Genomic DNA, 14307 nt, shown 5'->3' on the forward strand with positions numbered 1-14307 from the left:
CAAGGAAGAACCCTCAGTTAATAATCAGGTCTTATGAATATGACTAATTAGCATTTAAAATACGGGCATGAGGGGACTGCACTGTGAAACATGTTATCAGTTTAAAAAAAAGCTAAAAACGAGTGCAGATTTAATGATCTATTAAGGCGACAAATTAAATAAAAAGCAAACAATTTTCTGCCAGACTTCTGCAATGAATCACATGGTTCTATCCCCCCCAAAAACTAATCACCCAAAAGCAGTTTCATTACCAGCCTATGTGTAAAAAAACACCTTCCCAAACGCAACATCCAAGAAGTGAGGAAACGTTCGAGGCAGCGTTGGCTCTGGCAGAGAGAGAGCTTTAAGATATTTTAGTTAGAATTAAATTACCAACTCAACCACAGGGCTTGTAGTGTGTAGTGTTTATCAGCAAAGCTGTCAGAATTGCGGTTTTGCACCATTCATCACTATTGGTCACAATCTACACTATCTGACAGTGAGCAAAACGGAGAAAGGACTATATATAAAACAATCTGGCTACTAAATATTTCCCTATATCACCGTATAACTTACCTAAATGTGCTGTTCTTCCTTCTAAAGAGCTATGATTATTTTTGAATGCATTACTTTGCCAGGAAGAGAGGAAAAAAGATGAGTTCATTTGACAAAACTCAGCCAATAAGGGCTCCAGTTCCATAACTGAGGGCAAAGTGTTTCTGCTAGGGGCAGCAGTTTAGAGACATTAACTCCTGACAATGTTAATAAGAAGCAATGAGATATAAACTACAAGAGATCACCTCCTGATCGTTATACAAACTCTACCTCACCTCTACTTCACCTGACTGAAAGCACAAACAGACTGCATAAAAACGCAATCCCCTGGATTAAAAAAAAATAATGGTTATTACCTTTTTTAACGCTTCTAAACTGGAAACTAAATTAAAGGATTTGGCAGAAAGTGTGTCAACAGACTGGATGGGAAAAGCTGTGTGTGAGAACGCTGGTGCATTTGCTCTCACATCTGATGCAATGATTAACCCATCCAAAACAACTGGCAGCGTGTGGACACTCCGGGTAGGAGAGGTGTAAAATAAAAGCATGGTTTCCCCTAAAGTCTGCAGGAATCCTGACCTTTACCCTCTTGGATTTATGAACTGTAGCAGCTGTGTTTACCCATCATTTAGGAAGAGGTTGGAGGTTTTTGTTTTCTCTTTGTTGCTGGGACAGGAAGAAGTGGTAATGAGAGTGAGACGTGCAGAGAGCACCATCCAATAGTTTCCACAAATTTTCTTCCATAGCTCAAATCCATCTTTTCTGTCATTTATAAATATCCCTTTCACGTTAAAGGAGTCATCACACGGAAACCTTGAGGTTTTCATGTGAGAATGTATGTTGGCGTTTTATTTCTGAAAAAACGTTTTTCCGTGTGGGTTCATTGTTCAAATCAGAGAAGCCCAGACCAGAGCTCTCCTTCTGTATTGATGCCAATCCTGAAAGCACAACACTCATGTCTCTATTCAACCAAAATTGGCGAGTCCAACAATTGGGGTCTCGCCTGCAGGCAGCCTAAAAATGTTGCAGCTGTGTAACTATTTCCCTATTGAGTAAGAGACTAGGAAATTATGGTAAATAAACCATGGCTAACTGCTAATGGTGCTAACGTCACGAACATTACATTAGCGTACAAGTCAAATCCTATCAAACCCTTTGATAAAAAACACGGGATATGAAAATGGGTCTGAATGAGCTTTATTATATTTTCTTCAGCTAATAATAACAACTTTAGAATGACTGTATAAATAAAATACCAGGTTATGACTTTTAACATCTGGGGCAAAAGGTTGTGCTTAATAAGCCAACATTAGCAAGTCATCTGCTTTAAGAACTTACTACAGTTTGGTTTGTACACTCAAATAACATCCCAGATCTATTCTCATTAAATTCATTGTTCTGTTAGCCTAGTAAACTAGCCCCACCTGCCAGCGTCCAAAGTCATTTTTGTCTGTGAGTGGCCTAGCCTCGATTAATGCCCCAGGCCCTAGAACTGGCGGACCAATCACAACGTAGAGATGTGTTTTGAATTTCTGGATGCAAAGCAGGCGGGGTTTTGAGGGCGTGACGACAAAGTTGCGCGACGCTGGAGAAAGCACAACAAGGAAGATGGCAACAACTATCAAACCGTTCTCTTTTGACTCAGCTTTGGAATCAGTTATGGAAGGATTAGACTTGGGGTTTTCATTGAAACGTGAGCAGGAAGAGGCTCTACACTCATTCATTTTTAAGAAGGGCGTATTCGCCATTTTAATGACAGGCTGTTTGTTTACACTCCCCCACCAGCTTTCTGACTACGTCACAGTCAGTTGCGCTCATTGGTCAGAGCGTTGGCCAATAGGCACAGACATGGTTTGAAAAACAACGGGTTGTTCTGTTCCAACAATCTTCCGATGTCTCGTTCATCGGGGCCAGACAAAATTACACATTTAATCTCACATTTAGTCTGGTTTATCGGGCTATTGTTCTGTACAAAGTTGAATGTGCTAACAAAAATCATCAATGGAAATCAAATACCAAAGGAGGCCTGGATTTGGAGTCACACAAGATATTGAAATGGAAAAACACACTATGATCCAACGTTAATGTAATGTCCTTAAAACAGGTCACATTTGGGGCTCATTATTGTGTTTGGCCTCCATGTGTCTGTATGACCTCTCTACAACTCCTGGGCATGCTCCTGATGAGGTGACGGATGGTCTCCCGAGAGATCTCCAACCGGACTAAAACATCTACCAACTCCATGGAACAAGACATGACATCCCAGACGTGTTCAATCAGATTCAGATCTGGAGAATGGGCAGGCTAGTCCATAGCTCTAAGTCTGTTATCCTGCAGGAACTGATGACACATTCAAGCCACATGGCATCGTGCATTAAGCCTGGTTTATGCTCAGAAACCAGGTCATCTGCGTGTGTGTCGCATTTAACGCAGATATGGAAAAGTGCAGCAGACAACGTGGCAGGGAGGAGAGAAAGGAGGCCTCGGATTGGTCAATTCTAGATCCACTCTACACTGTGCATATTTCCTGTTTGGTTCCTAATGGCAGAAACTCTGGCTGTAGTGCCGTCCACAACGCCTGGCACACCTCGGACACCCTGGATACCATGCAGGAAGCTAGCTTGTAGCTCTGTGCGATGGTGTGTTGGTTTGCACCTGAAGTCAAAACACGCAGCGCCACGGCCAGCCTTTTGGGAACACCAACCGGTGACCCGTGTGTCGTCCGGCATTGGATGAGGGGTTGTAGACGGCGAACAAGCTCGTCAAACCGACACACGGACACCCATAGTCCTTGCTAGTTCCTAAATTGTCCCTCTTGCGTTGTGCCGTGAAATATTGTGCATAAATCAAAAATATCTGCATCATACCTGCAACAAGCTAACTGTGACACACTGCTGCGGGAGTATACACAGCCCTTTAGGAGGAACCCAGGGCCAACTACACCAGCATATGGTTTCACAAGGGGTCTGAGGATCTCATTTCAGTATCTAATGGCAGTCCTCCTGCCCCTGGTGAACACATGTAGGGCTGTGCGCCCCTCCAAAGAAATGCCAACCGACACCTTTACTGACCCACTGCCAAACCGGTCATGCTGAAGGATGTTTCAGGCAGCAGATCACCATCAACGTCGTCTCCTGACTCCTGTACATGTAGAGTACATGTAAGAGACCAAGACTCCTGCACGGTTTTGGGTTTTGTCACAACACCGCCACTACACTTACTGATACAGTAAACCTTCTTGCCACAACTCATATTGATGTGCCATCGTGGATGAGCTGCACTACCTGAGCCACTTGTGTGGGTTGTAGAGTCTGCCTCATGCTACCATGAGTGTGAAAGCACCACCAACATTCAAAAATGACCAAAACATCAACGAGAAAGCATAGGTAATGAGAAGTGTTCTGTGTTCCCACCTGCAGAACGACTCCTTTATTGAAAGTGTTTTGCTAATTGCCAATAATTTCCCCCCGCTTTCATTCCATTTAAACAACAGCATGCAAAATTGATTCTCAGTCAGTGTTGCTTCCTAAGTGGACAGTTTGATATCCCAGGAGTTTGATTTCTTTGAGTTCTATTGTGTTGTTAACGTGTTCCCTTTATTTTATTTTTTAACAGTATATTTCATCACAGTTAGACTTAATCTTTTCAAGAAAGAAACAAAACATTCCTTTGAATCCAATACTAGGTTCTGCTCCAAAACTCTAAAAAGAAGAGTTTCTCTGTGAGAAGTTGGGCGTTTCTGAGAGCTAGACAAGGCTCTGTTTTAAGCAAATGGTACAGGTCACAAAGAACTTCTTGATTCACATTCCACTTTATTCATTTTAAATACAAGAATGCAAAATAATAAATAATTGTGGATGAGAATTATTTCTAATAAATGTTCATATAATAATAAACAATAGCTGACAGTTTTCCATAGATGAATGGATGGACACAAAGAAGAGATTATAAAACAATACAATTACATTAGGTCGAAATTAAAAAATAATGAAATTTCTTTAATGACTAATTGCAGAGAGTGAAATTCATAATGTAGAAACAACACACATAATTTACACCTTTATTTCCTGTATTTTTTTTATGATTATGGCTTAAGGATCATTAAAACTCTCAGTAAATTAGAATCCTAAAAAGGATGAATTAAATAGAACGGTTCTGAAAAGAAATGGGTTCCTGAAACCCCTTTTTAATTTCCATGCACCCACTACATGGCTGGGGCTCCTTTAGCATGAATTACTGCAAAGCAGGCATGGAGGCAATCAGTCGGTTCAGCTCAGCTTTAAAAGAAGCTTTGGTTATTTATGGCAGCCTTCAGGTTATTTGCATTGTTTGGGTATAGTGTGTCTCCTCTTCCTCTTCACCAGACTCCATGGATTCTTCATGGGGTTCAGGTCAGCCACATTTTCAAGCAAGTAAAGGAACTCCACGGTCAATGAACCCTCCTGCTGGTGAATGAAATCAGCTTCCACCTTAAGGTATGAAGAGTTCTTTAATGTCCTGGTCCATTGTTGGTTGGACTGTGGGCTCTAAAAAGCCCTGTTGTAAAAAAAATTGCTGATATTTGCTTTAAAATGTACCTATATTCAGATATTGCAAGAATGAATACAAATTTTCACCAAACAATTTTCTTTTTCAGTCCTGAAATCAAATTCCAGACTTTTCCACACTGCAAAGGAACCCTGTTAGTATGCTAATAAATGTCACGACCACAATCAAGGATGAACCTGCTTCATCAACCTCAATTGTTGCAGTAGCTGAGAAAATCTGAGAAAACTTAAACGTCGATTTAAACGTTTTTTTTATCTCATAAACTGAATTTAAAGTGTCCTTATCTGGAATAAATACATTTTACAATCATTTACCCACGAAGAGAAGTGTAGAGTCATGATTTTGTGAAGTGTTCTCTCAAAAGATGAGGGAACAAATGAGCAGTGATATGAGGCCTGAGTGAAAGAAAGGGAGGGGAGGGGGGGCCACATGCCATTACTGACATCACTGCAGCTGCACTCGATGGGCTCACATAAAACACCCACATGCCAGCTCATATCCGACGGCGGCAGCCATCAAACATCAGGCTTCACAGGCTGCTGCTTGGCTCGTTTCACCTTTCAGCAGAAATACAAGAGCGACTGTACGTTTGTGACCACTGTTCCTCGATGCCGTGTGCTTTTTATTTGTGCCTTCCTCTAAAATACCTAGAAAGTTCAGTGCGATGTCACTGCACATCATTTTCACACCTTTGTTCAGTAACTTCTGCACATTCCTACAGACTATAGAATACAGGACAACTGTAATTGGCCAAAATATATCGAAAACTTAAAGAGTTTAAAGAAAAAAACAAGGATTTTATTTAAATAAACATAATATAAGCTCAGATGTTTTGGAGAGGAAAATCTAGAGGATAAATTCCTTCAGACTTGGCTTTTCGCTTCCCAACGTTTAGGGTTTTCCTCTAGTGGCAGCGAGCGATAGCATCCAAATTCCTTTACCAGACCTTTACATCATGGAAAAGAAAACACACACAGAACCATTGCATTCCTTAAAAACATTAGAAAGGGGGAACAAAATGACTGACAAAGCATCAATACCAACAAACTGTAAAAATATTAAAAAGGATCTTGTTATATTTCTAAAATTAGAATAGTTTTCCAGACGATACGTTCCTGTGCGTTCTCAGGTTGTAGCCATTTGATAATTACTTTGGCGAACCCCACAGAGCGACTATCCTCCCTATTAGTAATATCACCTTGCAACTAGAATCCCATTCAGTGGAGAAAACATTCAATTGATACGCTCAATAGCTAAGAATTCAAAACTGGATGCTTTAAAATGATGAAACTCAGACAAATGTTTGTTCATTAATGATTCTCTGTATGAGTTTCTAAACTATTACATCTGTAATCTCTTCATGATGGAAGAAACGAAGGGTACATTTTAACTTCTCTAGCTGAAGAAATGACAGAAAGTGATTTATTTGCTTTAACAGGAAGGATTGTGTTGATTACTTTCCCTGCAAAACGGAAGGCTACATGACCCAGACGGTAATGTGATCCTTTATTGATCTAAGCAGGAATTGCAGCTGCACACGCCTTAAGAGACAGAGGTGTGTGCACGGCCATATGGAGAACCGAGGAGTGGGTTATCCTGTGTGATGTGCTTAAAAATGTGCCACCGAGTCAGCTTTATCATGGGTTTTAAATTGAATCTTAATCTGACAAAACATCCATCTCAGTAGAATGAGAGGCAGGTGTGCTACCATATCTGTAGGAAGGCATTTTAGGAGTGAAAATTACACTTTAGTTACAATTTTAAGACTATCAACGAAATTGCAAAGCCCTAGAATATTCATAAGGAACTTTATTATCCAGCTTAGAACAAGCCAGGGGACAGATCACTTCATTGGTTTGGATTGAGTCACACAGCGCAATATTGTTGGCTGTAATGAGCACCGCAGGGCAGAAATAAAGAGCACTGAGACTCTTAATAGTGCTTCTCAACAACCAAAGCCATATTCAAACAGAATCATTACACACAAAACTGATTGAATTAACCCCAAGCTTTTCAAACAGTATAGCAGAAATCTGGAAATAAACATGTGGATTTTAAATGTGTTATTTTCACATTCTCATCTGCAGTCAATGGGCCCCTGAGAGGAGCACCCCAGATAGACAATGTACTGATATTGGTAGTTTGGGTTTCTTAAAAGCAAAAAATATAAAAATCAAGAGAGATTCTGCTTATTTTAAAGTGACGTTTATTAAAGATCTTTTTTTTGGATGCCTTCAGCGTCCAGCTAAAGTGGTGTTTTCACTAAAAGGCAAGATAAAAACAAGGCGAGTGCTGCAGTGTCTCCCAGCATTATTTATATCCATAGCCAGAGGGCCATCACATTCCCAGCTCCTCTTGTCTCCATTGATCTCCCTCAGCCTCCCCTCCCTCCTCCTGCTCTGCTGAGGAAAAGTGATCCCCTCCTTCTAGCCGCAAAACATCCCAAGACACTATGGACTCTACACATTTGATCCACCAGGAGCTGTTTCACAGAAGCACTGGCTGAATAAGAGAGATCTCCTGGTCTTTTATTTGACGTTTGACTACATCCATTTAAAGCCTCAAATGTCTCTTAGATGATGTCATAACATCAGTCTCTCTTGACTGTTCTGGACTGTGAAAACATCTGAAGAATACGCAGCTAAAACCTGGTTATTCAGATGTTATGTAAAAGTAGATCAGTAGAAATAACAAAATTAAACCAGCATGTTCAACCAGAAAAATATATTTCTTGAAAATGGTTGAATTACCTCCACAGGATCTAATCTGATGACTAAACCAGTGTTTTATTCGGGTGATTTGGGCTAGGAAAGATCAAACACATGTAGGATAGTGGCCCTTATCTTGACCCATATCTAAAATTAGTCTATAACAAGAACCAAACATTTTACAAGCAAACAAATAAGCCTGTTCTTTCCATTTGCATGCTCGTTCATCCCTAAATAATCTGTTTTAGCTAACTGAAACGTAGAGATGCAGCAAAAACAAAACATTGACTTTTTCCAACAGCCCTTTGGTGTTTAAGAACCAAGCAGAGGACATATAAAAGCTTTGAAAACCTTCAACATTTTAAAAGAAAAACCTTATTTTGTAAAGGAAGCTGTCTGCTGTTCTCTCTGGCTTCTTGTCACTTTACTCCTTTGTCATTTCAGTGTTTGCAGCCTTGATTGTTTTGGAAACAAAAGAAATTGGGTTGAAAAAGGATCCTACAGAAAAAACGACGGCAATTTTCGTCTGCTTTGGAGACGTTCCATTGCTTCGTGAAAAGAACTGTCCCTGAGCTGAAGGCATAACAGCATAGACATGTCGAAAAATTTCTGATTTGCAATGTCTCATCACTAATTGTCAGCAATGGGACCTTGCATCAGTTTCAGGGACTCTAAAGCCTCTTCCCTACTGTAATTAAAACACGGGTCAACTTGCTAAAAGAAATCGGCATATGGCTCCCTTCCTATTGGCAAAAAAAACATGCCTACCCCTCGTTGGCAAGCTCCCTGGCCTCTGTCCCCCACTGCTGGTGACGTTACTACCTTGGGTTAGCGCTGATGATGTCACCAGTTCAACAGAATAAAGGAAAGTAATGGAGAGCAACATGGAAGGAAGCCAACACTTAAAGGGCGGATTATACTTCTGCAACCGCACACACATCAGGCTTGCGTCTGGTCGCGAATCAGTTTTGCTGGAATGCTTCTGCAACGACGGTCTGGAATTACTATGGATGCACAGCAGTTTCCTGCAAAGCGCTAAGGAGAGCCTATTAGAAAACTCGCGAGAACTTTGGCGGACGGTCACGGGAACTTCTTCGGTGGCGCAGGTGGGAGTGTTTATTTTCCAAAACAACATGTCTGAGGCAACGTACAAGTGGTTGTACTTCCAAACCTCTGCGATCAACCTTTCGTCGTGGTTATCCGTTGTTGTTATTACTCCTCTGTTTTTAAAAATGGCACGCCCCGGCACCGAATCGAGAAGGACAACCACACAGAGCGCCGGAAAGGCATACCAAGGACCAATCACAGCTGCTTTTTGTCTGCGCAGTTTCGCAACCATCCGACACGTATTCAGGATTTTTTTGAGGTGCGCAACTGTTGCAGAGCCTCTGCGCGGGGGGCGTGGTCGTGCAAAGAGTCAGATTTGATGGTTGCAGAGACTATGCATCAGAAGTATAAATTGGCCTTCAGTGTTTGTTCCGTTCATTTGTTGTTCCAAATCTCTCACACCGGTGCTGCGCCATGTTTAGTGAATGTAAGCAGAGTTGTTTCGGCTTGTAAGATTATACATGACTCTACCGACGCCTTTACGTTGAGGTCAATAGCATCACGTAAATTAGCTGGTCGACCCAGGTCAGATGCTCGCACTGTATGCCGATTGGAGCCGAGCTGTTTGAAGGCGATTTTAACCCGGGCACCTTGCAGATTCTTTGACACGGCTGGAGACGAGTCAGTGAGCTGTACCCACTGCTAAAGGCCGATTGTTCCCAGTTTAAACAGGTTTTTCAGCTATTGGGAAAAGGCTATAAATTAGCAGCTCTGGACTAATTTCCAATCTGAAACCAAGGTGGACAGAGCACATCACCTTGGGGCAAGAAAAGAACAGGACTATTCATGTTTAACAACCTTTTACTGACCCTCTAACAGAGTGAAACATTTCAGGAATTCTATTTTGCTCAAGCAGGACTGACCAAACCAAACATTCATTGGTTCTTGGTTTGTGCAGATTAATAAACTGAAATCTTTAAAAGGCACATCTTCAAAATATATAATGTTTTTATATCCTGAACATACAACATTTAAAAAGCCAGATTTATATTTGCTCTCTAGACAAATAAGAATACGGTTTCTTCCTTTTTGTTTTGTTTATGTTACACTACATGAAGTTAAATGGTGATTAGTCCAAGGTATCATCAGAAGAGCGAGATGTAATGCCAGACACTCCACCACTTTGTGTCTGCAGCAACAGAATATTGTAAACAACCACAACCGTCTGGCTGCAGTTCATCGTATCAATACAAATGAAATGTCAGCTTTTAAAAGAGATTACATCGACAACTTGCATCATAAACACGTGTTAGGCCTGGTGGAAATTAAATGACAACACTTATATGTCGGCACTTAGCTGCACCTCTAAGTTTCTTTCTGTATTATCATTATGTACAGATTGGGTGCATTTTTTTCTTTTCTTTTTCTACCCATCATGACATTTTAGTTATTATCCACTCCCCAACTCTAGGTTGAAATGCTTCTTATTTCAGATAGACTAAAAGGGCCTTTTTTGTCCATCTAGTCAAATGCAAAGCATTTAATTAAAGTCGTAGAGAAGCGGCTGTTCCGACCGTTGCATATGCGAATCCTCCCAAGTGGTCCACGAATTTTCAAGAGTGAATAAAGTGAATGTGATTGGTTCTTTATCAAGGGGGCAGAGTTGTTGTGGCGGAAGGTTCTTAAGCAAGTGTGATTGTGACAGGTGTCTCAGAAGCATCCGCTGACCAGTTAGCAACTTCGTGCTCATAGGTTCCCAATGGGAAATAACATTGCGACAAAGTAGCTCTAAATTGGTGACTTAGAAACAACACTGTCAAGGAACGCTATGGACAGAGGAAACATGCAAGAGGAGGACAGTTTTGTGTCGGAAGTTGTGGATGAGTCTCCTCCGTCATACATTTTTTTATCTAGAGGAGGAAAGCGGGGATGAAGATGTTGTGGAAGAGGACGCCAGGGCAGCAGAGGCTTGGTTTGGTGTAGAAGGCTTACAGCCGTACATTTTTGAGTCTTTGCCTCGCAACGCTGCCAGTTATGTTAGCTCTACGCCTGCCGAAGACACAGACATCTATCCCCTTGGACACTGGGACGGAACTCAATGGTAAAGTAAATTATTATTCCTATTTCAACCGTTGCGAATATTAGCCGCGACAAATGAATCAAGATCATATAACCGAAAAAAAATATATGATTGACAGACGACCGTTGATATATGATTGGCTGAATTTAGGTGTACAAGCTGACGTATAACTAACTGGCCTGCATAAGATGATGAGAAAAAAAAAAAACAGATTTTAAGGATTTTCTAAATTTTGGGACAATATTGTCTATGATTTGACATTTAAATATGATTTCCCTACGACTTTAAACTATTTACTATTTTCTACATAGGGCTTCTTGTGGCTCATCTCTTACTCATGTCTTCTAAACCAACAATAAACATGTTCAGGGACAGTTAGTCAAAACCCTGTAGTTGTTCAGGCACCAAAACAATTCATTATTACATCTTTCAATTAAACTCCTGGTAGTTTTTCACTGCTTATGTCAGAATAATATGTCGAACAAAAAACGAGTATAACAAGCTAATAATAGAAGATGAATAGATCCCCCTAATTACCACCTTCTTGGGTTCCTCCTGCAGATGGCTGCTAAACAGACACGCTCAGAATAGCTCCAAGCACCCAAATGTGGCTTTTAGGTAGGTGAGAGGAAAAGACTTCTTTCATCTTTCAGCCAACTGACCAGCAGTGTGCAATAAAACTAAAAACACAAGGAGTTGCAATGTTACAGTCATCCATTTCCCTTTTTAAATCACAAGAAAATCTGATTATTGCATCACTTCCTCTGGCATCCCTTGAAACTCAATGTACAGTATGTACCCAGTAACCTCACCATCCCAACTTAGGCTTTTTTTTCTTTTCTTTTTTTTTTTGCTTGCCCAGCATGTAGCAGAGGCATGTATTAGTCAGTAAAAATGGTTTGATGCTGAACCACCGGTTCACTTTTCCCACTGTAACTTAATTTCTGAGAATTTTTCAGGAGCCTTCTAATAATTTGATGATGATATGTGCTCACAACATAAGTTTGACACCCGACAAATGGTGACAACATTCCTGGAACGATCAGGTCAAGATTCTAATCAGACTAATGACCCAGTTCAGTCTTATATAAGCCCCCCAACCCTCCTGCTGGGAACATCACCTCTTGGCCTGCGGGTGTGGATCCTTGTTTTACGCTTCTAGACTGACTTTTCTGTTAAATCACTCAAATCCATTTGGACATTAGCCATCAAATCCAAAACAAACTGGCATTTTTTTTTCTTATTTTTAGTTGTTTATCATATTGAGAACCATTATTGCATCAAAATAAAAAATAAATAAATCCCCTACTTGATAAAACAAGGTTTTAAGCCTTAAATTCAAAACAAACACAAACATTATTATTCATATGCTTTTCCCTTTTTAATCCAAGACTTCTTCCTGTGTCTTGTATTCTTTATGGTTGCAGCACAATATTTAAGATGGGGCGGTTTGTGATTGAGAGAATAATTTCTCTGGGAATAAAACAAGTTCAAATAAGTTTTCTTGAAAAAACAAAAACTTCAAATGACTTCCAAGCTTACAAAAGCCATCATTCTCGTCAACAAAATAGTAAAAATGTAAGAAATGCATCAGTGCAGTCAGATGAGAAGATGTTTGTTTGTCCCCTAAGTATTAGGAACATAAACTGTGTGACTGTAATGGAAAATAATATAACTATCGGGTGAATAAAAGTGGAATGTGCAAAATATTCATTTAAAAATGAATTCCACTGAGGCGAATGTACAGAAAAAGACCAGATGAGAAAATTCAAACTAATTCATATCAGATTCTTCCCTTAAAATCTGTCAGGTATCACCATTTGTTTATCAACCCTTGAACATCCTCCTAAATTGTAATACAAATGAAATAAAGTCTGTCTATAGTGATGCTATTCACACAAATACCATGCACTTTATATAAACTTTGCATTTTGTGAAAAAAAATCCTGCACATCTCATTAACAAATTGTGTTTCCACCATCAGAGTGCATCAGTAATTGGAAAAAATAAATAAATAAAAAATGACAGCACTGGATAGCAACTTTAAAACCAATGGGGATTACATAAAGCTGACCTCACCCACCCAAGAAACCTTGAAATCTCTACCTGTGCGCCAATAATATGCATGATCCTTACACATATGGTGCACACGCCTAAGTCAGTGCAGCATAAATGAAAATACTCACTTCCCGATCACCTCGCACAGCTCGTACACATCCTCGAAAAGCACGTCGTCGTCCGCCATGGTCATCTAGATAAGCTGGGATGCTCTCCAGAAGAAATCTCACCCACAGGAGGGGGGTTTGGAAGTGATCAATGTCAGCTTAGTTTCTTTCTTAAACCAGGTTATCGCTGCGCCAGGACACACGCAGCTGTTAAACGCTAAAATAATCAGCGAGAACACAAACGGTGACTTAAACGGAGCGAATTAGCCGGTTAGCCGCATTTAGCTGCCGATCCAGGCTGTCAGATTTCGGCCCCACCTTCTCCCGAGCTCCGCTCCTGGTGGGCTGGCTAAGCCGTAACCACAGATGAGACCCCAGGGCGTGGAGATTTCCTCGCTGGTTTGAAGAAAAACACCCCTTTCAGCATTGCCTCGGGTTTCTACCCCAATGGTGGCGGTTATTACACACACAGCAGCACCAACAGCTCCCGAATATGATGCTGCTTATCGCCGCAAGCTAACGGGACTTTCGAGAAGGGTTAGCAAGCTAGGTTAACGCGAGCTAGCAGTCGACAGAATCACCGGTTGGTGTATCACAGATGGATTATCCCCACCGAAAAAAAAAAAAAAAAAAAACGCTATGAGCTCGGGCTGCAGTGTGCTTCAGCTTCCCGAGCTCAGATTAAATCCCTCCGCGATCATATCCACGGCTTCTCCTCTGTTGCATAGACCGCTTTGTGCTGGAGGATGTTAAAATTTGACCGAAATAAAACCCATTCGCTGCCCAAGATGCTGACTGGTTTGCCTGGCTGTTTTTTTTTTTTTTTTTCCTTTCCCGACTTCCAGAAATGCCAGACTCCTCCCTCTGTCGTCCAGACTAGTGGTCTTTCCAGAGCCAAAATGGCCGCTGAGAAAAAAAAGGACACGAGGCTATTAGCATTACTTGAGCCAATATGGCGTCCTACGGTGGCGCATAAGGGGACAGTTTCTTGCTAATCTCTCTAAAGTCGGTATATCCCGCGCAGGCGTCAACCGGCCAACTCTGATCACCTTACGTCAGCCTTTCTCTCCTTCTTATTTTCATCATTTTAACAGGCTCCTCGTTAAGCTGCTAATTTTATTTCCTCTAAATTATAACTGGTCTCGCACATAATGCCTGCTAGCAGAGTAATTAGAGGGATTTTATCTCCACTTAGACAATAAAGAGCTATAAGCAATATGCCAGG

The 14307-nt window shown here is 40.9% G+C and overlaps 1 protein-coding gene across 10 annotated transcripts in view; it reads right to left on the reverse strand.

Moving 5' to 3' along the window:
• The window catches only part of cask (calcium/calmodulin-dependent serine protein kinase (MAGUK family)), a 54754-nt gene extending 40814 nt beyond the window's left edge, over window positions 1-13940 (reverse strand). For 6 of the 10 annotated variants that reach the window (XM_015390543.1, XM_015390538.1, XM_015390542.1 and 3 more), the window contains exon 1: window positions 13104-13939. In XM_015390543.1, coding sequence (XP_015246029.1) covers window positions 13104-13168 — 65 coding nt within the window. In that variant the 5' untranslated portion in view covers window positions 13169-13939. Of the gene's footprint in view, window positions 1-13103 lie in introns of all 10 variants that reach the window. The other 4 variants (XM_015390537.1, XM_015390535.1, XM_015390536.1 and 1 more) reach the window with 1 other exon arrangement.
• Between the last annotated feature and the right edge of the window lie 367 nt (window positions 13941-14307).

Source organism: Cyprinodon variegatus, unplaced genomic scaffold (genome assembly GCF_000732505.1).
Source record: "Cyprinodon variegatus isolate N-32 unplaced genomic scaffold, C_variegatus-1.0 Scaffold503, whole genome shotgun sequence".
NCBI lineage: Eukaryota > Metazoa > Chordata > Actinopteri > Cyprinodontiformes > Cyprinodontidae > Cyprinodon > Cyprinodon variegatus.